Source organism: Solea senegalensis, linkage group LG2 (assembly GCF_019176455.1).
Source record: "Solea senegalensis isolate Sse05_10M linkage group LG2, IFAPA_SoseM_1, whole genome shotgun sequence".
In the NCBI taxonomy this organism is placed as follows: Eukaryota; Metazoa; Chordata; class Actinopteri; order Pleuronectiformes; family Soleidae; genus Solea; species Solea senegalensis.
In genome coordinates, this window is record NC_058022.1 from 15,554,547 (window position 1) to 15,579,004 (window position 24,458).

The 24,458-nt window shown below is 38.4% G+C and overlaps 3 protein-coding genes and 1 long non-coding RNA gene across 6 annotated transcripts in view; 2 read left to right on the top strand and 2 right to left on the bottom strand.

The window, feature by feature from the left end:
* Nucleotides 1-11,625, bottom strand: part of LOC122786243 — a 62,009-nt gene extending 50,384 nt beyond the window's left edge. The window contains exon 1 of the long non-coding RNA XR_006362415.1: nucleotides 11,570-11,625. This is a non-coding gene — a long non-coding RNA (uncharacterized LOC122786243). The remainder of the gene's footprint in view (nucleotides 1-11,569) is intronic.
* egfl6 (EGF-like-domain, multiple 6) lies at nucleotides 10,020-18,614 on the top strand. 3 transcript variants are annotated; one of them, XM_044052316.1, is made up of 13 exons: nucleotides 10,020-10,399; nucleotides 11,597-11,703; nucleotides 12,063-12,155; nucleotides 12,359-12,478; nucleotides 12,577-12,696; nucleotides 13,604-13,738; nucleotides 13,823-13,945; nucleotides 14,424-14,486; nucleotides 15,212-15,478; nucleotides 16,868-16,942; nucleotides 17,036-17,131; nucleotides 17,244-17,506; nucleotides 17,946-18,614. In XM_044052316.1, exons 1-13 carry the CDS (start codon nucleotides 10,311-10,313, stop codon nucleotides 18,051-18,053), a joined length of 1,659 nt encoding a protein of 552 aa, XP_043908251.1. In that variant the 5' UTR covers nucleotides 10,020-10,310; the 3' UTR covers nucleotides 18,054-18,614. The 3 variants fall into 3 exon arrangements, with proteins under 3 accessions (XP_043908251.1, XP_043908260.1, XP_043908269.1); XM_044052325.1 differs by lacking the exon at nucleotides 14,424-14,486; XM_044052334.1 differs by lacking the exons at nucleotides 13,823-13,945; nucleotides 14,424-14,486.
* Nucleotides 18,615-19,697: 1,083 nt separating this feature from the next.
* On the top strand, nucleotides 19,698-21,917 carry rab9a (RAB9A, member RAS oncogene family). Its single transcript, XM_044052375.1, has 3 exons — nucleotides 19,698-19,882; nucleotides 20,208-20,322; nucleotides 20,433-21,917. Exon 3 carries the CDS (start codon nucleotides 20,471-20,473, stop codon nucleotides 21,077-21,079), a length of 609 nt encoding a protein of 202 aa, XP_043908310.1. The 5' UTR covers nucleotides 19,698-19,882; nucleotides 20,208-20,322; nucleotides 20,433-20,470; the 3' UTR covers nucleotides 21,080-21,917.
* Nucleotides 21,918-22,146: 229 nt separating this feature from the next.
* trappc2 (trafficking protein particle complex subunit 2) lies at nucleotides 22,147-24,200 on the bottom strand. The gene is made up of 5 exons (XM_044052388.1): nucleotides 24,115-24,200; nucleotides 23,718-23,821; nucleotides 23,371-23,515; nucleotides 22,606-22,691; nucleotides 22,147-22,508 (listed from the first exon to the last, which is right to left on the bottom strand). The coding sequence occupies exons 2-5, from the start codon at nucleotides 23,808-23,810 to the stop codon at nucleotides 22,410-22,412; spliced, it is 423 nt and encodes a 140-aa protein (XP_043908323.1). The 5' UTR covers nucleotides 23,811-23,821; nucleotides 24,115-24,200; the 3' UTR covers nucleotides 22,147-22,409.
* Nucleotides 24,201-24,458: the final 258 nt, after the last annotated feature.

Sequence of the window (24,458 nt, forward strand, 5' to 3'; positions counted from 1 at the left end):
TTTTGAATATAGCCTGTCATCTGCTGTAATAGAGAACAATATGTACTGCTTTGCATGTTGAGACTGAATGTTGGAATCTGCCCAGAGGTCACACATTTTCACAGCACTACACACTTTGGTGCTAGGTGCAACTGCAGTGTTTTTTTCCTACAAAGATCCATACATGTGGTACTAGAGTTAAAAAAAAAGAAAAAGTATTTGGCTCCACCAAGAGGGTGTCTGTCACCAAGAAAAAAAAATTAAGTGGGCAGAGGACAACCTCATTCTACTGCACAGAGCTGACAGCTTTGTCTCATGGTGGAGGGAGAAGGGAAGAGAGATTACGTAACTGCAACGTGTCTATACAATAAACCATAACAGCTGTACTGAAACAACAACAATAGGCTCTGCTGAGGGGAGTGGCATCATTTAACATTCATCCTTTTCCCCACAACTCTACATTTAATCTCAAGTTATTTTTAATGTGGGGCTAAAATGACACATGTTAGTTTAGTTTTTAAGAAGCACCAGTAGGTCACACTTACTGAGCAAGTCCACACACAGTAGCTCCTCAGTGATTTGTAACAACGTGTGTGAAAGAACAAAACACTGATGGACACACTCTGGTTGCCTAAATACCACACTGTGGCCTTCTAAGACATCCACCAACCTTATAGTAAGTGTATAGCTAAAGGGCACAGTAGTGTTTTTTTCAAGAACATTCCAAGGGAAGACAGGCTAGAGAGCTCAAACTCATTCCCTTTGCTGGAGGTAGAGCAAATATTTGTCGAGCTAACTTGTTATTTTACTTTTCATGCTCTGTCATGCTGTCTATGAGTCTGCCCTCCCAGTCAAATAATGATAACTGTTCATGAAAAGGGATGCAAATTACACTGAAATCACACTATGGGCTTTATTGTGGTGACCTTGGCACCACAATCAGCCCATAGTGTGACATAGTATGACGGGTGGACACCCGCTGGACTGGCTGCGACTCGGACCGTGTGTAGCCCACTACGTTGAGCACAGATAGCAGTCTATGGCTACATGCGTAATGTGCACTTACAATAAGAGCACACTGAAGCTTCCGCTGGCCAAACAAGTCATATACCGTATATCAAACAATGACACAGAGGTTCAGAGACGGCTGCCAAACAGTGAAGTGTGAGTAAAAACACATAGCAGCACCCACGAAAAGTTTGAATTGAATTAAAGTGAATTGTGATGCTCAAAAACCTGCTTCTTGCTGGTGCCAATGCTGTAAACAGGTCTGAAACCTTTGCTTTATAGAGCATTTTCAGATGAAGGACGCATAATACACATAATGTTACATTGTCTCTGTTCACAGAGATGAAATAGAAGCTGAATAATAACATCAACAACAACAAAAGTCACTACTATGTACACACTGCACTAATGTTAATCTATGTGGCCTCAGCTGAATGTTTTTTGTGTGACACTGGAAAAAGGTCATTCATATACATATAAAGATGATAGGCCTAGAAAACCTACTGTATGTGGGATGTCCACCTTCAGCATGTAATATTAATAATGTCTCATTAACAGCAATAGTCGCTATGTAAGAAATGACGAGAAATGAAAAGAAAGAGGCTGTATAGTCTTAAATAGGCAAAAGGCACAACTGAATAAACAATTCAGATTTACAATCAAATATAACAGCCCCTGCATTAGCAGCCAAATAATGTCAAATAAGGATTATTATTTTTACATTGTAACATGGTGAGACTCATCACTGTTTCTGCTCCTTCCTTGAGTTCATTCTTAAACGTGAGCACCCACTCCACCTCTCATGTGCTCTGTTTCCATGGTAGCAGACAGGAGCTTTTAGGTTTTTGCACATTATCAGAGGGTGTTGTTTTGATCAAAGCTCTGAATTCATACAGTTACTTTCAGTACATCATATCTCACTGGTATCCAAACAAAGGGAGGAGATTCATTAAATCAGTGGAAGTGTAACTGCTTTTAGAAATCAGCTTGTGCCTTCTCTAAGGATAATGTAGTGGATTTCCTGCAGCTTACTGGACATGTGGTGGCTTTTTTTTCTGTAAATTAGTGTTTGTACTACAGGTCTGCTGTCAATGTTATGGGAAACATATAAATTGAAGGTTATAAGTTAGTCCCCCTGGAATTAGCTGCAGGTTGATGTGACACATGAGAAACTAAACTTCCCTGTGAACAATCAGCAGCTGGTTCAGTTCACACCGACAAAAAAAAGCTTATTTTCAATGGTCTTCCTGTTTAAGCCTGGTTGTCCTGTTCCAAAACAGGTTTGCAGCACACCACAATAGTTGAGAACGAAACCATTTGAGTTTATGAAGGAATCAGCGCTATAAGGTGACAGTTGGCAGCTTGTTGTGAAAACAACAAGATATTGGGTAATAGTTCACACTACATATTTTGATTTTCTTCAAAAGCAATCCAGCAAAGTCTTAATATATATATATATATATTTGGATATAATGTTTGTGCATGGTACAAAAACACCACTGAAGCAGTTTGAATTTTGTTTTACATCAGATGTAACATCAAATTGACAGCTTTCACGCAAGAGCAATAATATAATCCGCCTTTAGTCATCTGATATGTATCATGATAAAACAAGTTTAGGCAAAAGCTGACAAAAAAATGTTGCCGTGCATCAAACACACAAGCATGGATTAACGGTGTTAAATATGATTTAAAATCAATTTTAAATAAGATCTATCTATTAGTGAGATTGATCCAAATGAGAGAGGGTTTCCACGAAGAGGTTCAGCATCTGTATCTTTTCAGAGTGCACCATACAAAGAACAATTCATCTTTGTCTGCATTACTATAGCGTTGGTGGGAGAACGAAGTGTTTCCATTGTGTGACAGTCAGACACAAAAGCTGAGGGTGTAAGGTGGCCAATATGGCAACACTAATGGTTGCTATGTGTGACAGAAAAACTCTTGGATGCATGCCTTTTGCCATACTTAACTTAATAATTGTGGTAGAGAACAAATATCTACAGTATCTGCCTTACAGACTGATCACTTAGATGAACAACATTTACCTGTGAGCAGAAACAAATAAAAGCTACTATTATCTTTGCAAACCTTATAAACAGAGTAAATACTCTAGGAGTAAATACAAAGACACTGTCTCCTCTCTTGTTGCTTATTATCTACTTATGTACAGAATGTACCTTCATTAATGGCATCAGTTCAACAAAATTGTAGCAGCAAATTACTACACTTGTCAATCATTACAGCTTTGCTGTAATACACAGAATTAGATGCTAGATGTGTTCAGAGAGCAGTGACAGAGCTGCATGGTGTGATCTGTAGCTAGTACTTCAGTACTGGCAACAAGGTAAGGTTTTAGTTTAGATTGTATCAGTGATCATGTGTGACAGAGGGATAGGAATAAGTGTGAATTGAGATGCACACATAAAGCATCATATACATAAATTAACATGTCCTAATAAATTATAAATTGACATTTGCAGGACAGTGAATATATAGGCCACTAAGTATAAGTGGATTTAAAGATGGAACAAGGGCTTTTTTTATTGTAATGCTCTGTCACAGTCACAAGTTTAGTCAGGAACATGCTGAGAGCTTTATTCACTGAGGGAAACAAAGTAGTTCCCTGTTACGAAAAACACTTTTGGCTCTATCTGTCCAGAGTTCAGACTGAAGTTCAGTAAAACTCTGACCATGTCTGCTTCATAGTTCCTCCCTGAAAGAACATAAAAAATGGCCCATACATTATAAGAGCTGTTAGTTTTCTGGCAATAGTTATTGAAAAATAATGAGATGCATGACTGTTGTGATTGTTGTTATAATCCACAAAGAAACTAAAGCTCCACTAACAATGTTGCTCTCTTTCTAAGTCTTTTGGGTTGCTATGCTTCATCAAAATAGAGAAAGGTAATGCTCTTGACAAATACTCAGTTCCCCACAATTTGTCAACTTCTCCTCCTCCCACTTCTAATGTAGTCACAAGTGTGTTTCACAAACTTACAATATAGTTTTCTGGATTGCTTGTTACACTGTATCTGCATAGGATTATATATATATATATATATATATATATATATATGTGTGTGTATATATATATATACATATATATATATATATTTTAGTTGTAATGTTTCATAACAAACAAAGACAACAAAGAACAGATTATGATTATTCCTCTGTGAGAAAAAAAAAATGTCACACTGTGTCACTGAACCCCAAATGTTAAATCTACTTTGCATCTTCATGTGCTGCCTTTAAAGCTTCACGGCGCATTGCTGCAGCTTGTTTGTGAGTGTGTCTGAACGCAGAAGTTTGTAAGAGGATGTGGTTAAAGAGCTGCAGTTCCTTACTCTAGAAGCAAAGCTCCACAGATATGAAACTGCGCTGGTGAACTTACAGTATATTTTTAAGCATGTTTAATCAAAGATGACAACTTTGGCTGCTCCCAATTCCTGTATTTGTTGTTCTTGTTTCAAATTATTTGTCATTTTGCACAGCAGTGTAAAATGTCAATGCCTGCCACCGATAAGAACATTATGTGCAAACTACACCACATAAGTATGTAACACATGACTACAGACAGTAAACCAGGTGGAGTTTTGACTGAGGAATGTGCTTGTCTTGTATCTGCTCCTCTTGTCCTGGCCCAGTGACTGACTTCTGCAATTTGTGACACTTAAAGCAATGTAAATGTTTATATGTATATGTGAGTGTGTGTGTACACACAAAGTAGTAAAACAACACAAATCGAATTAAAGCTGAAGTCTAAAATGTGATAAATGTGGCAGTAATAACAATAATAATAATAATAATAAGAAGAAGAAGAATGACGATAATAGCTATAAGAGGCAGGCCATTTAAAGCTTCAAAGTTAGTAAAATCATTTTAAAATCATGTGTAATGTCAATAGTCAGTCATGTGTTAAGGACAAATATGAACCAAGCTAAACATGCCAGTCAAGTTATATAACTTGTTTGCAAACCAAAACATATATTTAGTCCGCTCTTATCTTAGGGCTTAATAATACAGTCGTGTACTCAATGTAAAAAAATGTCTGTAGAGTTTTTTCACCCTCTGTCTTTTTTGCTCCTGCAACACATTCTACAAAGCTTATCAAAACTAGAAATAGGAAATAAAAATAGGTTATTTGCATTTTCTTTACATTTAAGAACAGTACAATCTTTTTAAAATGTGTTTTCCGCAGCCTATGACCCCCGGACACACTAGTGAATGGGGGCAACAGACATTTGGTATGGTAAAACTGATACTGCAGCATGTCGTATCTTGTTAGGCACGCAGTGTACATGATCACTGCACTGAGGGGAGGTGGAGTCTCTTGTTTAGGTACATAGTTGTGTAATTATACCCAGCATGGAGCTCCTTAGTTAAGAAGAATAAAGGACCGGTTTAAACTCTGACCTTTAACGTCTTGCTACTTTAAAAGGTTAAATGGTAAACTCAACTCACATACACATCAAAGAACAATGTGAAGTTTACTTACAGCTTCATTATCACAGGGTTGTGTTCTTTCAATTGTAGCTTTGATAATAGCAGCATGGAAAACATGCATTTCCATACAAAGAACGAATTAAGTTGTATGTTTTGTGTTACACCTGAAAGAAAAAAACAGGCCGAGACTGTCAAGGCCTCATCCCAGAACTAATGTGTGCGAGTAAATTGTGGATTTTAGTACAGACTACGTGTACCAGGTTCCAACACTACAACAGAAGATTACAGCAAACACAGGGAGTAAAACTAGATTGAAAAGGAAGTAGCCAAAGAAGAAAAGAAAAGGTCTTTAAGAAATAACCGTAAAAGACCTTGCATGAAAAGGAGGCTCAAACAGTGAAAAGTACATGTACGAAAATAAAGTCATGAAGCAGGAAGTGAACAGTGGAAGTTCCCCATTACAACCAGACAAAGGCAAACAGAAATGAGAGAAGAAGAAAAATGAAACAGCGACATCCAGAGCACTGCTTTCTAAAGTTTGGGTGTTGGCACCACTGGTGAGCCTTAGAACATGTTGACCAACGCTGAAATGTGTATTTAATGTTGTGCTACACTGTGAAAAATGTAACAAAGCAGGGAGTTTTGCTAATTCAGGAGGCCAGTTGCCTCCTCTAATACAGGAAGAAAAGAACAAAACTACTGACATACAACAACTTTAGTTTTATTTTGTGAAGAAGGACCATCATTGGCTCAGCAGCAGTGAGGCCACATTTTATATGGACTGACAGACTGATTAATTCAATAAAAAGACTTTTGGCTAGACTAGTCCATTAATAAATAATGCTGAGCCACACATTAACTCTCTTGAGGGCCATGTCTTCTCCATCAGGCCACCTTCACAGCATGTGTCCAATGTTGCATAATTAATAAGAGGCCAACGGGTACCCAGCTGAGGCCAAAGCCTGTGTTTAGTCTGCCACACCCGTCACACTAACGGGGAAAAGTGTCTGTGTGATCTCACACACCCTGAATCCCTCAAGGTTTTCCTCTCTGGGCACTCCACTTAGAAGCAGCCTGTCAGTGAGTAATCTGCAGGCAGCAGATGTTCCAGGAGGAGCACCTGGACCTATAAGATCTACTGTGTGCGCATTACAGGAGGTTTCTCTTGGGTCACAGAGAGGACAGGGCCATACAACAGTAACAAGTAAAACGCTAAGACCTCTTTCAGACACTTGACCATCATTACTGCCTTTCATACATGGGGATGTGTGCACAAAATACCAATAGAGAGGTGTGATGGATGAGCCAGTTACAATCACACACATCAAACTAGTCAAAAAGATTTTGCAACATTATATTTATCGCAAGAGGAAGTCACAACTCCCTAACTGCAACTCCTTATTAGTGTATCACATGACTGATCAGGTTTAGTTTGGTTTTAGTATGACCACACTATAGTTAAAAATCACTTACTCTGGAGAAGCTGTGATACCAATGAACTTTTTAAATGTGACCTGGGCAAATGTAGACAGTGCTGGTGAAACATATTTTAACACATTATTTGAAATAGTATTAGAGTGTCTTTGATGAGAAGTAAGTTCTCTGCTGCTCATGTCATCTCCCACTCAGGGCAGGATGTGGTTGTGTACACATATCACTTTCAAAATAACTCTTCAACAGTCGTGTCTCTCCTTTTATAGTAAAAGTCTTGTTCATTGTATGATGAGCTGTAGTAAGAGACTGGATGAGTGATGTTTGTGTGCCCACACAGAGTCATCTAATTGTCTAAAAAAATAAATGGTTTGTTATGAACGGTATCAGCTGCATTATGCCATTATAACTCAATCAACTCACGTCTGCAACCTTACAGGCCAGGACGGCGGTAAGTGGAGGGTGGCTTTCAAAAAGCTGCCCAGCACATGTCATGATGGTCATTGTGTTGCAACACAGTGCTGTGCCACTTGCAGATTAGTTCAGTAACCAGTCTGAAAACAGAAAGAGACAGAGATGACAAGGAAAGAGAAGGAGGAAAAGAAAGGGAAAAGGAAAGAGAAGATGGCACCAGTGCAACATTACACATGCAAACTGCCATGAAACACCACCACCAACAACAACAACAACAACAACAACAACAACAACAAACAGCCAAATGTGCGTAATGTATGTCTGGATCTATCATATGCACTAAAATGATAAAATCACCTCTCCCTGTCATCTCATTCAGGATTTTTCTTTAGTAAATTAAAACTACATCCAAAGACATATGGACCTCTTGTGCCAGAAAAGTGACAAAGCATGCCATAAATCACAGCTAGTGGTAAAATTCCACTCACATACAGATTTAATCTTAAATCTTGGGAGAGCACAACAAACCATACCAAGCCACAAATCATGTTACGCTGTAAAACAATAAATGAATAAATAAAGTGAGATACATAGACAATAAAGAATGAAGGTGAAACTCCAACTATAATACAGGCTGATGGCAAAGTTTGCAGTAACAATACCGCTGTCTACCCCTTGACTCTTTCTTGTGAGCAAGCACAGTACAATGTCCCCCCCTTCTGGAAGAAAGTGCAATTGATGCGATGAAGGCAAGAACAATAATTATTAATTTTCACTACACAGAAATGAGTGAATCCATTATGCAAACCTCAGTTGTAAAAACAAATGAACTACACTTAAATACCAAAGCTAAAAATACAGCAGCATGTATCAGGCTTTTGAAACATCTTAAGCAAACACAGTGAATCACCAACAGCTCAGTGTACTATGCAGTGAGCTACCATAAGTTATGCAATCCTTGTGCTTTTGTATGTATAATCATATACAGTATGCCAGCATATATTTTTAAATTGTACACTAAAGCCCAAAAACCACTGCACTGTACAGTAAATCTTATTTGACTACATTTTTAGTCATAGACTCAATGCTAGACAAATTCCTGGACAGATGAGGGTGCTGTTGTTGTGACAGTAATGTCTTCATCAGGGTCACATAGTGACCCACAAAGTATGTGCACAGAACGTCCATTCACAGTGAGCAACACAGAGACAGCCCCATAATGTATAGCTTGCATGACCCACATGCTTAAGGTGTCATATAGAGTCAAGTTGCACACAGGGAATTGGACACAGAGAGAAAAGCATCTCAGTATGTGAGTGTGTGTTATTTTGAGGTCTTTCCTTCAATTACCAGAGGTGGTAAAGATATAGGGCTGCAACGATTATGCAATGAATCAATTTTTAATCGATTACTAAATGAATCGTCAACTATTTTCATAACTGGTTAATCGATTTGAGTGTTATTTTTTAATAATTCAAACGTGTTTTCTGATGTTTCAGCTTCTTAAATGTGAATACCTTTGGTTTGTGGACATCATCATTCGACCATTGGCAACAATAATATGCACATAGTGTACTCTACATAAGGCACGATCCACACTGTTTGTTTATGAACTGAGAGGTAAAACATCTTTGATAAAATTAAGTCTCATATCCACTCCTGAAAACACTGCTTTGTTTTTTTCCCCCCAGAATAAAGCTTTTATATCCTTTCCTAGATTATTAAACAATCGCTCTCCATATAAAGGTACAGTATTTCCTAAAAGAACCTTATGAATCAGAATGAATCCTCTACCTTTCATGAAAGCATTTAGCACTTGCGTAATTCACCAGAACATAACCTTGCTTTTCTATCAAACAAAATAAAGTTTTAGAGTTTTAAGTTTTTCATATCTTATTGCATTCTGTATTGGCTATTTGTTCTGAAGTCCTCACACGAGCAGAGCTAGAAAAAAAGTCAAATATGACTGTTGCAATAACTGGGCTCAACAAGACTGACTCAGTTTTGTTCTCTTGCTGTAAAACCAAAATGTGATATAACCAATATTTAACAATCAGAAACATTTCTGCTTCCAGATTGTGGGGGTAAACTACAGTGTACAAAATATATCCTTGTCAATCTTTTGGTAGAATGGCTCTGCACATCTAAAGTGTATATGAGGCAGATTGTGTATTCTCTGCACATATTAATTCTGTATTCAAACCAAAAATGTAAACTAAACCCAGAAGTTCCCACAGCACAGAAAACATCACCTGTTAATTTCTGAGGGTATGGAGGAACTGAACCAGATGTCGGAGCTGCCTTTGAAAGTGTGACGTCTCATTAAAATATTTTATGGCTGAACTTGGAATTAGCACATGTGAGTGAGCAGAGGTTTATGTGCTACCTGTGAGTAAGACATCAAAGAGCACCTCAGCTGTTAATGACAGGCCTGTGCATGCCTCAGTTCCACAATTAGCCAATACAGCTAATTATCCAAAAATATATGCAGCATGGGCAGCCTGTCGAACAACTCATTTATGATGGAAAGCTTGAGCCATTTCAGGAAAGAAACAAAATCAAAAGAGTTATGTAACCCTGCATTGAACATTGTTTTTTCCTAATGGCGATTCACGAGAAGAGTTTCATGTGGTCCAGTATAGGGTTTCAGTGAGGAGAGCAGCACCCCTAAACAAAATCCCCACCCCCTTACAAACACACTCCTACCTCCAAAAGTCACAACCTATCCCTCACAGTGCAGTGTCATTTCACAGAGTGTCAACCCACCTCTGGAATTTTACATAGACAGAAGAGGAAAATTATGGGACACAGAGTTTAGCTGCTCCATTGAAGAAAGTGAGAGAGGGATTTTTTTTCCCCCAGGAGGAGACTTTGGGCTCTCGAAATACATGAAATCTGGTGTGCTTTGTCAAAGGCTCAACTGAGACCTGTTCCTGTCTAAGCATTTTAATGAGCGTAAGCCCCCAGGAGGAATAGTTGGAACTCATACGCAAACCACAGTCAGCCTCGTGGGAAACAAAGCGCTCCGGATGCCCACAGTCACAGACATGCAGCCATTTGCCTTGGTCAGTGCTCTTTTCCTGCTCTCCTGCATCTCTTCTGGAGCAGAAGCCTATAAGTAAGTACCAGCAAGACAGTTTGAAGTTGCATGATGTGTTTCTAACTCAGGGGCCTGCAGCAAGTGTCTTTTATGTCTTGATATTTGCTCTGATAAGATGTTGCAGCATAATGTTACACAGATCCCTGTGTATGATGACTGATATGTGCTGATACCAATAACAAACCAACGATGTTACCTATGAAATTGGCTATTGTGCAATGTAATGTAATGCTTCCTGTGACCAAAAAAAGGAATGACTACCTCTTTAACAATGAGTTCTTCCACGTGTTAAAAGTGGCGATTTACTCTGAACTGTGCACTTTAAATCATTACAGGGAAAGGCCGTTGTTTTGATGGCATGTACACATTGCTACTGCTGCCAACAGGAAACTATGGCAGCTATGACAGTGTGTCAGCTAAATGTGGCACAGCAACTGTTAATAACTGAAGAGCACCTGTCACACTTCGGAGTCCCTTTTCTGTGAGCTATTCTGGTGGATTTCTACCAGGTCTCAGATTCCTGCAGTCCCACTGGAGCCAAGGCTGATTTTAGGATGCTGCCCCTGCAATACCTTAACATCTGGGATAAGATAAATTGCCACTGAGCTCAGAGGAAGAATTGATGATGCTGAAAACTGTCAAATTTGATTTGGATGTGTGATTCTGTCATGCATTTACTTATCTAATATGCCAATGGCAAAAAGCACATTAGCATCTTAATCTAATTAACAGGTTAAAAATATGCACATGCAATGTAATCTCTATGAACATAGTGTAGGTTATTCTGAGTGTAATGCTGACTCGCTGACGCTGACCACAACTGAGAATAGCTTTACAGATTCTCATCTGATTCTAGCAACTAAAGTCAGATGAAAATTAAGGCAAAGAGCCGAGGTGTGTTTTTCTCCATCTGTAGCCAACATCCTGTCAGATGGCCATTGCTTCACAGGGAGCCCTGCTTTTATAAGGGAGCATGTGAGGGGAGTCTTTATTTAGGCTGGGTTTCTTTCACACCACGACCATCGGGATCATTCTAATCATCATAATTTGAAATGGATGCCTGAAAAGCTACTTTTAGATGCTTGATAGGAAAATAAACCCATATTTGAAATAACATTAATTTGTTAGCCTTAGTCTAACATTGCATACAGTCCAAGTTTTGTGTTATAAATAAAGTACAGCTCTTACCATCTGCTCCTCTCTTCTTTTACAAAGGCAAAACGGACAAGTCCTTACTGGAAACCAACCAGGTGTGTGCCGCTATGGCAGGAGACTGGAGTGCTGCTATGGCTGGAAGAAAAACAGTAAAGGACAGTGTGAGGGTAAGGTTTGACCGATTAAGAGACTGGTTCATTATCAGCGAATAATAAATTTGATGACAAATACTTGTCTTAGCATCAACCACTATGTCAACATAGTAGTTTGCATACAGTGCTTTGTGAATTAACAATTCAATTGTGGACATAATCATCAAGATCTACTCCTACATTGTCCCGTAATGTCCTAATAATTGTTCTTCTCTTCATGAGAGCTATTTTCCTAACCATGGAAATGTAGAGGAAACCACAGTCTAGATTGAAAAACCTCTCCTGCACAATAGAATGTGTGGTTTGAATTGAGTCCATCATTCTCAAAACCACTGATATTTCTGATGGTACTTTCTTCTTAAATGTTTTACCAGCTCAGTGTGATCACGGCTGCAAGCATGGAGAGTGCGTTGGCCCCAACAAATGCAAGTGCTTCCCTGGATACACCGGAAAAACATGTAGTCAAGGTGAGTCATTGAGGTCAGTGTAGAGGGTCTGGAAAACATGGGTCAAACTGGGTACAGCGCGATCTAATTTCCAGCCTATAACTCACTTTACTTGCGACAAGAATCTGCTGTTTTTCCATGAAAGTGGAGACAAAACCTACATGTTTGACCTTTAGAAAATATGGCATTGTGGGCAAAAACATGAATATGACTCTAATTTGCAGATTTGAATGAGTGCGGCCTGAAACCTCGTCCCTGTGAGCATCGCTGCATGAACACATATGGCAGTTATAAGTGCTACTGCCTCAATGGATACACCGTAATGCCGGATGGAGCTTGTGCCAGTGAGTATTTTATCCTGGTAGTCTTCCTACACATGTAAAACATACAGCTGCAGAGTTTGCATTATTGTAAATGTTGATTTTTCTTTCTTTGTGTATAGACTCCAGGACGTGCTCTCTTGCTCACTGTCAGTATGGTTGTGAAGAAGTTCAGGGGGAGATCCGCTGCCTGTGCCCATCTGCAGGGCTACAACTGGGGCAAGATGACAGGACTTGTGTGGGTAAGAAGCCAAAGATAGGTCTAAACAAAATGTAAGCAAAGAAAAAACAAAAAAAATCAGATAAAGAAAAAAACCCTTATTTAAATTAAAAGTACTGTAGCGAGAAAATGACTTGGATTTTTAGCATAGCAGAAAAACCTGTCTATTATGTGGCTTTTACATGCTTGGATGCAATTATAGATATGTCTTCCCACAAAATAGTTTGGGGTTGTGACAGAGACAGTCTGACATACTAATCTCACAGGAGACGTCATTAAATAGTTTAAAGATCATCATTACACTCAAAAATAGTGCAGCAGAAATACATTTTTCCTCTCAAAATGTTCCAAGAAGACATTTTATCATACTGTATACCCAAATAAGATTTCAGACCAATAAAGGACCCATGTCTAGTCTACCCAAACAGTTTCTAATGTCTAGCAATCTCTATTTTTAGTGAAAAGAAGGCATTAACACTAACTGCAGAACTATAAGAAATCAAAAATACACACAGTGGAAACACTACTTCAACAAATCAGTAGTGTTTGTTAAAGGATGGTGATGCTTCCTGCTGGCCTGGCAGATGGAAAAATTAGCCGATGATTTAGTGTGAATTAAAGGAAGCATACAATTGGCTACATCCCAACCAGGACAATAGTCAGCAGGAAGTATCAAGAACTATGAGCAGTGGAAATTAGCCATCACAAAAACTTCCATAATGTAAAAGATAGGGAATTAAATATCTATACATTTTAAAGTTTGTTTTTTGAAATGAATACATGCGCTTATTTTCAGAGAATATTATAATTGCTAAATTGATTTTGTATAAAATTTGCAGTGAGTAATGTAACATACTTTTGCAGTGGTTATGTACAACTAAATGACAATTACAGGCCGTTTCATTTGTCCCCATTTTGTTTCCCTCTAGATATTGATGAATGTGTTACTCAGAAGAACCTCTGCCCATACAACAGACAATGTGTCAACACGTTTGGCAGCTACATCTGCAAGTGCCAGGACGGCTACGACTTGAAATATGTAGACGGCAAATATGACTGTGTAGGTAAGGTATACACATTTCAGGGGAAAAATTTGTGATCCATTCTACTCCTCAAAAAAGGTACAAATAGGCTTCTTCCGATTACAGACAGCGATGAGTGTGCAGCCGGCACCCACAAGTGCAGCCACCATGCTGTCTGTCTGAACACTCAAGGATCCTACAAGTGCAGGTGCAAGCCTGGCTTCAGAGGCAATGGCTTTGAATGCTCTGGTGAGATATGAGTTCAGTTTCACAAAATTAACAGAATAGAAATAATTAAGTTTAGGAGTGCCTCATAATCTGTGCTAAAACATGTCAAATAACATAAGTTTGCCCATCTCTCAGGCCTTCCCCAGATGAGAGCATTTAGTCAGATTGTTCAAGAGCTCTTTCATGTTTTTACAGCCACATATTTCATTTGGACTCTTCCAACATCAGAAAGTAACAGTCCTGCCAAGGGAAGCTTCCTGCTTTGAGACTCAGATGTTAGCAATGGAGAGAGACAGATTAAAAACACACATGTGTAAATATGACACTGCATGGTAGTCAGCCAATGGAAAAATAGGAAGAAGGGGGAAAAAACAGGTTGTGCTGCACTCCCTAAACCAGGTCCAGAAAGTAACAGGTGAAACTTTGTGTATAGCCAAATCGCATACGAAGTATAGGCCAAGGGTTTCAACATAAATGAAGATGCCTTTATGTTTTGTAGTTAAGCCATTTTATCAAAGGTCGTGGGATGGAGACAAAGGCAGTGCAGATCATTTCCTCAATGGTGAGAATGTGTGGAATCTGAGATTCTGCTTCCGCTCCCTGCAACCCCCTTCGCCTACTCTTCTTACCCACTTTTTAAAAACACCTCCACTGACTCTGGCTTGCTCATGGCTGGAAATGTTGGACGCCCAAGGCACACACACACATGCTTGATATACGAACTGGAATCCTCAGCATGATCCTTTTAATAGAGACATTAGAGTGCTTGTAGGAAGTATGAAGACCCCTTCACTTTTTTTTTTTACATTTTGTTATGCTGAAGCTTTATGCTATTTTTTTTTTTTCACATTTTGTTAATTTTCTAAAACAATCCTGAACTCTGTTGATGGAGGAAAACAAATCATTTAAAGAACTTTAGCATAAGACTCCAACATAACAAACTGTGAACATGTACTGGGTCTGAATACTTGCTGAATGTGATAAACTGCTTGTGCATTATTTTTTTGTTTAAGCAATGTATAACGTATGTCAGTCATGAATCTGCATTGAATAACAAATTGTTTGTTGTTCTGTTGTTTTAGCATGTTCATTGCTTAACTACCCTGCAATAGATTTGAATTAACCCATGAACTGGTAAGTGAGTGCAAGGAGGATATTGACACGAGCTGCAGCTGCAAAACACATGACCACAACCAACAAATGGATTTTAATCCAGTAGAAATACTGCATTTCCCACTCATGATTACAGTTCCACCTGTCTAACCTAAATCCTCTCCCTGCCTGCAGCCATCCCAGATTCCCAAGTGAGGCCTGAAATTCTGGGAGGTAAACTAGAAAATGAGGAAATCAAAAATATCATCCCTGAACCAGCCGCTACGCCACCCTCTAAGATACGCCAGCAGCCCTTTGACTATGATGGAGAGGTCTACATTGGCTCCCACACAGAGGAGCGTCCAGAGAACAGATTTCCTGAGAAGGAAGAAGAGCAAGAGGAAGAGCAGGAGGAAGAGCAAGAGGAAGACAACCAGCTCAATCCAAGGGGAGATGTTTTCAGTTAAGTGTGGCTGCTGTTCACTTATTCTCTTTCTAGTATCCTGGGTGGTCTGCAATGCATTAATCATACACAGACCAACAAACTCAAGTGTGTTTCTACAGAGGTTTTGCTCTTGTGTACACAGCATCTGAACACAATTATCTGTTTTCCAGTAGGCAGCTGAAATAAGTTTAAAACAGGTCACATCTAAAACCTCAGGCGCCTCCAAGACCTAGAAACACCAATAAAGTTTACAAACAATAAAGAACTACACATTTCAAAACACTAAAGGACTCTAGATTCTTACAGTAGGATCACATTAAGCAAAAATATCACAGTATTTCACAGTATTGTGATTAAATCTAAAACACAGCTGACTAACTGAATGCAGTCAGAGGCGTGTTTTTCAATGTTGCTCAAAACCTGATTCCTGCACTCTGTTTTTGACAAGTAATTAAAAACACATCATACCTTAGACACAGTATGACAGAAAACCTCGATTTTTACAATACAATAGTTTGCCTTGACACTGGATACCAGCTCATGCCTATTACTGTCCAACATGCTAAGATTTGAATAAGATGATACAATGACTCCTAACCCATGTCATTCAACCTGTGCACATTTTGGCAACAGATTATGCCACTTTCCTCAGATAAAAAAAAAGAGTTGCGTGTGCAGTGTGTCTATTTAGTGGGATGTACATCACTGAAACATATGGGGTTAACATTACTCTTGATCTTCGTGGAAACATAGATACAGTCTGTGTAGGAACTGGCAAGAGGAGACAGGTCCCAAGACAACCATCACCTTCAGGGAGGAATGTTACCTTATCGGTATGCGAAAGCCCAAGGATACAAGTCATCCTGGGCCTTCTTCCCATCTCCTGGGAGGAGGGTGAGGAAGAAAGGGAGGTTACAGAGCCCCCAAGCCTTTTATTATGTTTTCCCCAAAACAGCTGTTGTGCAAACAGACTTGACTGCTGGTAGGGAAGTCTGTCATCAGCACTTGAGACCTCTCTAACACCACAGACCACTCTGGGTGAGCAGGTTAAATAACCCCCAGCTGTCACTCAACCTGACTCTCTAAGGCTGCTTACCAGGGGGGTGGTTTGCTGCTAGAGCTTTTAAGTGCTTGGGGGAGCTGTATCCTAAAGTTGTAGTTCCATCTCAAGAAAATGAATGACAGCTGTGCAAGTCTACACCTGTTGGTTAAAATCCCCATTCTAGCTTTTGTTTCATTGAGGAGACTTTCTTCCATGCACACATTCGGAATGTTTTTTGTTTTTTTTCAGATCACATATTTTCAGGAATTTGGTGTTACCTGATAATGTTGTGTTTTACCCACTGATTATCATGTTAGCTTAAATTCATGTGTTTACATGGATTCATTTTCTTTTACCTCCATAGTATCAGAAGACTTCGAGTCAGTATTCGGCCCAGCCACAGAACTCAAAGAAATCCAAATAACACCAGTCCAGGAGGGTAATCAAATATATTATATTTTAAAATGTTGTTTTATAATGTTTTATAATGGCTGTTTATGTAATTCATTTACATTTTGTTTTTACCATGTAGAATTTATCATGGATTGCAACTTTGACCAGGGAGCATGTGAGTGGGTCCAGGACAAGTCTGATGACATAGACTGGAGTGTAGCCTACCATGACACTGGTAATAAATTGATAAAGATGCATCATTAAGATTAGTTTTTAACCCATTTAGGATGAATAATTTTGTATAATTACATACAGATATGTATAATGGCTGAATTCATTTATTTCAGGTGTACAGTATTACATGGCTATGAGTGGGCTCCTAGGGGAGAGGGAGGACATGGCCAAGCTGAAGTTGCTTCTCAATGACCGGGTCCAGCAGGGCAGCTTCTGCCTCACCTTTGATTATCGTGTGGTAGGACACAATGTTGGCACTCTGAGTGTGCTGCTGGATAACAATGCTTACCCAGCGTGGGAGCAGAGCCGAAGCAGAGACCAGGGCTGGCAGACAGAACTTGTCACAGTGGCCTGGAAAGAGGAGGCACCACAATCTGTGAGTCATTTACTCGAATCATAAAATATATTAAAGACACACAATTGTTAAATCAATACAGTAAATACTAAAACAACAAAACAGCTTTTGAAGGTGCCTGATGCTTGGTGTAATTAGCTGTCCTGTATTCCCAATTGAGCCACATGTCAAAAGGTTGTCATTATGAGAATGTCTACATTTGTGTGATACATGAAGGTTTATATGCCTTTGTGGGGACATGTGGGGACTCTCACTGAAATAATTCAAAGTCTTAAGTGTGGCCCAGTTGTATATGGTGGGGTTTTCAATATAAAATACAAGTCAATACACATAAAGCCTTGTTGAGATTAGAGGCACAAAGTAATATATGATCCAAAAGGACAACTGCACTTTTTTATTACTGGATGTGATAGATTTTCTACAAACTAAAGATGCAATGATCCCACTGAATGTCTTTCAGATTATCTTTGAAGCCCAGCGTGGGACAGGTGTTGGTGGAGAGATAGGGCTGGACAATGTTGTGCTGACCTCAGGGCCCTGTCAAGACGATGTGAGCCCAATCTTTTAGGAATCTCCACCTTGGATCAACAATTTGAAAATCTCCTCTACATAACATGTATCAAAGATTAATGTTTCCTGTGATTATTAAGGTCTCCTAATTCTGGGGTTTTACAGTGGTCGCTCAAGGTGAAGCCTTGGGACATCAACATAGACAGAAACATATAGTTTCAAACAGGAGATTATGTGCAACCAGTGCGTGCATGCTTTTTTTTGGTCTCTATGCTGCTGCACCAGAACATCCTGATTCATCTCCATTGTGATTTTAAACATTCTTTTACGATACAAAGAACTCAGGAATAGGTAGGAACGCTAACTTTGTTGGTTAAATTTACAACACTGTACTTAGTCCTTGGTTTTGTATGCAATGGTGCATTGCTGAAGTTAACTGAAAATGATCATATAACATGTAATGTGAATTCTCAGGTGAACTAGTGCTGAGATTCATTCTTTGGTGAGTAACAATTTTGAAGGCTAATTAGTTTGAATAATGAATAAATATCAGTGTGTAAGTGCTGTAAATTTTGCTTTGATGTCATATTATACAACAACATTAAAACATTTTTTCTAATCCTGTTTGTTGTGTTTATCACATACCATATGATTGTATACCTGGAAGGGCAATCTTGATCATGACACAAATAACTTAACTAAAGAGGAAAATGAACTTGTAAAAAAAACAATTTTAGTGTACATGTTACTGAATTAATAAAAATAATGGTAAATTCACCAAGAAATACAACAGAAGTATCATGAAACAGTGTCCCATGTGTCCCGTTTCCAAACAATAAGAAAGAAAGAAAGAAAGAAAGAAAGAAAGAAAGAAAGAAAGGAAGGAAGATCTCTAAGAGAACTTTTACTGCTGATGCACATATCTTTGTTACATGTCATTTTAGCATTTACTTTGTACAAGTAGGTTTGTGTTTACATTGTGCTACTGGTACTTGAGTAAATGATCTGAGCTCTTCAACTTTGTACAGTCACTGTGTGGTGTCATGCAACTTTACCTGTACCTTTAAGTCTATCCATACATACAACAAGCTGCAAAGTAAGTGTCACTGTATACGCTCTTTTCTGACTTTCTTTCAAAGTTATATTTTGTTTTTGTTAAGTTCTATAGCACTATTGTTTTACTAAAGGAAAAGTAAAACAATATTATTTGGGAAAGCAGAGTTTGTCAACCTAATATTAAACTGTGCATAGAAATAGGGACATAGGTTCAGACCAGAGCTATTTGATGCCCAAGAGCTTAAATCTGCCTTATCAATCATTCTGTCCTGTACTTATTTGTTGTTGTTTGAAGAAAATGTCTTTAGAGTTCACTCACTTCTATAAAATTATTTTCAGAACCCCCTGGTGTACCACTTTTCTGATTTTAACATTTCTGTGCAGTCAATGGATACATAAACGACTGGGATGTCGGCTAGCAACAGCTAGTTGTCGCTCTCTGGTGGTGACGCATGAATAATAGAGGGAAGTTGAGGCTGAATAATACCCGTAAAGACAACAAGTAAACATCGAATAAATTCCGTGTTTCGTTCAACACACATATAAAATGTTATTTACGAGTTTAGAATCAATAATTACATTGTATGTTAACGTTGTGAGGGCCTGAAACATTACCTCCTCATCATTCGTTGGCCGTTTCTGCCTGACAAAGATCACATGATACCGGGGCTGTCCGTGTAGCTGTTGTTAGCTTGTTAGCAACTAGCTGTAGCTTACCAGGAAACAGTGCAAACTAATGTGATCTCGCCAAGACAGCTAGCTGTCAAACATATTCTTGAATATTGCCTCCCGTTTTATCTCTCACTTGCTGAACTGGGCCCAAACGACAAGGTACGTTACTAGATATCTTAGCAGCAAGTAATCCCGAGTTAGTCATTTAATTTTGACTAAAGTCCAGCTGTGTTCATCTTGTTTTCATTCTTCATGTTCGGCACAGCTAAGTCAGAGCTATGCTAACTTAGATATACCAGCGTAATGTGCTCGTATTTTTAGGTCATTATTGTCATTGTGTACGTGGTATGTTTTATACCATATTGAAGTACGTACATCCAGTGCAGTGAACGTATGGTGGCAGATCGTGTCTCGTTTCATTGGTACCTCTCCGCTGTTGTCCTGTGTTCTGTTAATTAGAAACCTGTTTATCACTGTGTTCCAGCTGGTTGAACCTACATGGCTGTTCACGTCAACATTAAACAAATGAGCATGTGACCAAGAACCTGGATATACAGCACATGATCTGGACCAGTGGAGGAGGCTAAAATCAATCAGGGGTGAGACAGATACTAATGTGTTTTGGTTAAAAACAAACCAAAAAATGTTTCTCAAAAGATATATTATTGTGGTGTACCATATTTTTCACACATTGCATCTTTCCCACCAGGTAAATTATTTGCAGTCTTGAAACCGGAGTGAATAACCATGACAACTAAGACATCCCTGCTTAAAGTCATTCTTCTGGGTGATGGTGGTGTAGGAAAAAGCTCCATTATGAATCGTTATGTCACAAACAAGTTTGATGCACATCTTTTCCACACCATTGGTGTTGAGTTCCTCAACAAGGACTTGGAAGTTGATGGCCACCAGGTCACCCTGCAGATCTGGGACACAGCCGGCCAGGAGCGCTTCCGCAGCCTGAGGACTCCTTTCTATCGTGGCTCTGATTGCTGCTTGCTCACTTTCAGTGTAGATGACAACCAGAGTTTTCTCAATTTAGGGAACTGGAAGAAGGAGTTCATCTACTATGCAGATGTCAAGGAGCCAGAGAAGTTCCCATTTGTAATCCTGGGCAACAAACTGGATGTGACTGAGCGGCAGGTGTCTATAGAGGAGGTGCAGCAATGGTGCCAGGAAAATGGCAACTACCCCTATTATGAGACCAGTGCCAAGGATGCCACCAATGTAGCAGTGGCCTTTGAGGAAGCAGTACGTAGAGTGTTGGCTATGGATGAAAGAACAGACCACCTCATCCCCACAGACACAGTCAAGCTCCACAGAAAGCCTCGCTCTGCTGGCACTTGCTGTTCATAACGTCCAGGATTTTTCACTAACAGGAAATTGCTTTTATGCCTGTTTTGTAACAAGGCTGTAAGTGAACAATGCTGTAATAGCATCGTATTTAAACAAATTAAGCTACTGGCTTTGTGATTTGTAAAAGATGTGAGAATGCTAATATGCCTTTGGTTGAAAGAGTAAGCTGAAACACTAAATTTCATTGCAGCCTGAGACAAATAAAAATGAAAGCACTGAATCATTCACTCAGCTGTATCACCATTCAAATGTCAAGTTTTAAAAGGTTTGCAGAAAAGGTAATATTTTGTGTTGGTCTAAGACAACATTTGGGGACCTAAAATGTCATTACAGCACAAAGGCAATGTAGTAATAGTTTCACTTCCCTCTCAAATGATTTTATGTTCCATTTTGTCATTAAGGCACTAAAAGTGTACTTCCAGACTGTGAGGATACAGATAGCCATGACCTGTATACTTATATTTAGAAAATTACATTATTTCTCAAGAGTATAGGGTTTCTAAGGCACTACTTTTTGTAACTAACAAATTAAGGCTTGTTGTGATTATTGCACGTGATCCTGTTTGTGCACATTCTGGATAGTGAATAGATTATGGCTGTATCCTGGAAGCACCAAGGGACAAACTCCCTGACAGAAGATAAATATTTAAGCAAAGATAACATGCATGACATTTGGTGTATTTATGCTTCTGCAAACACTTATTTTAAAAACAGTTTTTACCTTAGAAACTATTGACTCAATTGTTTCCTCCAGTGACGCTAAATGAAGCTAAATTAATTTCACAAGTGCATTTTTAATATTTGGGCAATTGTTTTTAATTAAATAACTGAATTTCAAGATTGTTTTCTTAAATCATGAACCAATGATAAACTGATTTTCATTTGGATTTAATTTGTCCTTTAAGATGTACTTCTGGCATACCAAACAATAAATAAACACCCTTGTGAATTGTCATGTGAAGCATGTTTTTTATCACCTGAAGATTCCAAATCAGTTAATTATTGTAACAAAATAAACAAAATAATTTCTTTAAGCAGTAGAAAACAGTAACAAGTCGAGTAATAACTTTTACTGTTTATCTATATGTTTTATTCAATACAGATCACCAATTCTTTGGGCCGCAAGTCCAACGTTCACTTTTTACAGTAGCCATATAAACTGCTCACACCATTTAGAAATAAAGAAATAAATATATGCTTCAAAGGTAAAGGCATTATAGAAAATCCTCATTTGTGTTCTATCTATGAAACGTGAAAATAAACATGAAACAAGTGTGACAGCTATACAACACAGACATGATGTATTTACATTCCTGTGCATGAGACATGATTAACTCAGGAGATGTTTCTTTCCAAGAAACTGGACTTTCCTCTCAAAAGCTGTCGAGCGAATTGGTGCATTGATTTCGTAGAATGGATTCATTGCAAACTGAAAGACAGAATAGTTCATTTACATAAAACTGAACAACAAAAAATAAACCAGACAAAGTATTCAAGTAAGTTTCATTTAATGAAAGTCCACTTACCTTAATGTATAAATCATAGACATCATTAAAAAAGTTTTTGATTCCATCTTCTTGTCTTGCATCATGCAGCATGATGAATCTTATATGTAGAGCAAATCATTAAAGAGAATAAACCCAGACAATACATAACTTATTAAAGATTAAAGGAGCAACAATTATATATTATTCTTATTATCAATGAATTTTTTCCATTAAGTGCATAAGTGCCCACCAGTAAATTACAGCATGGCATTATAACATTAGGGCTGCAATAACCACTCTCATGCTCATACACTCACCATCCACTTTATTAGGTACACTATTTTAACTACTTGTAAAAGCAAACATCTAATTCTGAGTATTTCAGAAATTTCTGACTGGGATTATCACATACAGCCATCTCTAAGGGTTACAGAGAATGGTCCGAAAAATAAAACATCCAGCGAGCAGCAATTCTCTGTGCAACAGTGCTTTGTTGACGCCAGAGGTCAGATGAAAATAACCAGAATGGTTAGAAAGGAAACAGTAACTTGAAACTGTTTTTTTTTTTTACTTTAGTTATATGACTGAATCACTTTATATATTTTGTTGTCAGGTAATTGTGCTGCTTCTTTGTTAAATGTGCTGTGTGGGGTGAGACAAGGTGGACTACAGCAGCAGACCACACTGGGTGGACCTATTAAAATGTATACTGTATACTCGCATGCAAAGATGCAGGTGAATATTGTGTGAGAATGAGAAATGATACAAAAATCAGGCAATACAATGTGAATAATAAAAGGATATGTCCTGCACTGACAAAGGCAGAGACAAACCACTCGTTGAACTTGTCCACAGTTTTCAAGTACATGTTGTTTGACAGCCACATGTTTTCATCCACCAAATCTAGGGCTGCGTGTGCAATGAACTGGTTCAGGTGGCGATGATCGTCCTGTGGTAAGTGAAACAAATGGTATCCAATAATTACAAAACGAAATATTAAAAATTATTAATATTATTATTTCCTGTAAATCACTCAACTCATTGTGCCACTGACAGTACAGACAGTATGTTGTAAATAATCGTTACTACGACAAATGAAGAAAAGTGAACAATACATTACTGAATTATTGCTGGTAATAATGAAACGTTACCTTTGATTCAAGCTTCCCAGATGGCAGGAACTCCATCTCAAACACGGGGTTGTCCTGATGACCAACCATGACAAAATAAAAACTTCCAGACATCGTTTCCCCCTCTTTTTAGTGACACCAAGCGGTAATAAAGTCAATCAGAGAAAAAGAAAGCGGGTTAAAGAAATAAATCTTACCAAACCTCACTGTTATTATCACCCATGACTGTAAACCATGGTGTAAATCCTTCAGCTAGCAAGCTAACGCAACCTGTAGCAGACATACATTTAGCGCTGTTCATTCATGTAAAACTATAATGTAGAAAATAAATCTATCGTCAATAATTGCTACAATTAAAACACTACAATGGTTACGACAAAATACAACGATATAATTTGATCAAACGACATTTGTTTACCCGTCAATTTCCTTTCCCAGAAGGCAACAGGGCAGTCAGTCGCACAAAGATGACGACATACACTTAGTAGTAAGTAGCCTTCTTTAATAATAATAATAGATAGATTTATGTTTCTCACAGAATGGGTTGTAAAAATAATTTTGGAAACATTTGGAAATTCATAATTGTATGTTGCGTGTCATAAATTACAAAATTGTGATCAATAAACTTGATTTCCTGCGTCATTACGTGATAACTGTGTCTGCACCCGGAACATTTGTTTGGAACTCCTACTAAAAGCGTTTGACTCGTCCTCGTTCTGTAAAATATTCTCGCATATGAAATGAACTGAGATGACAGAACAA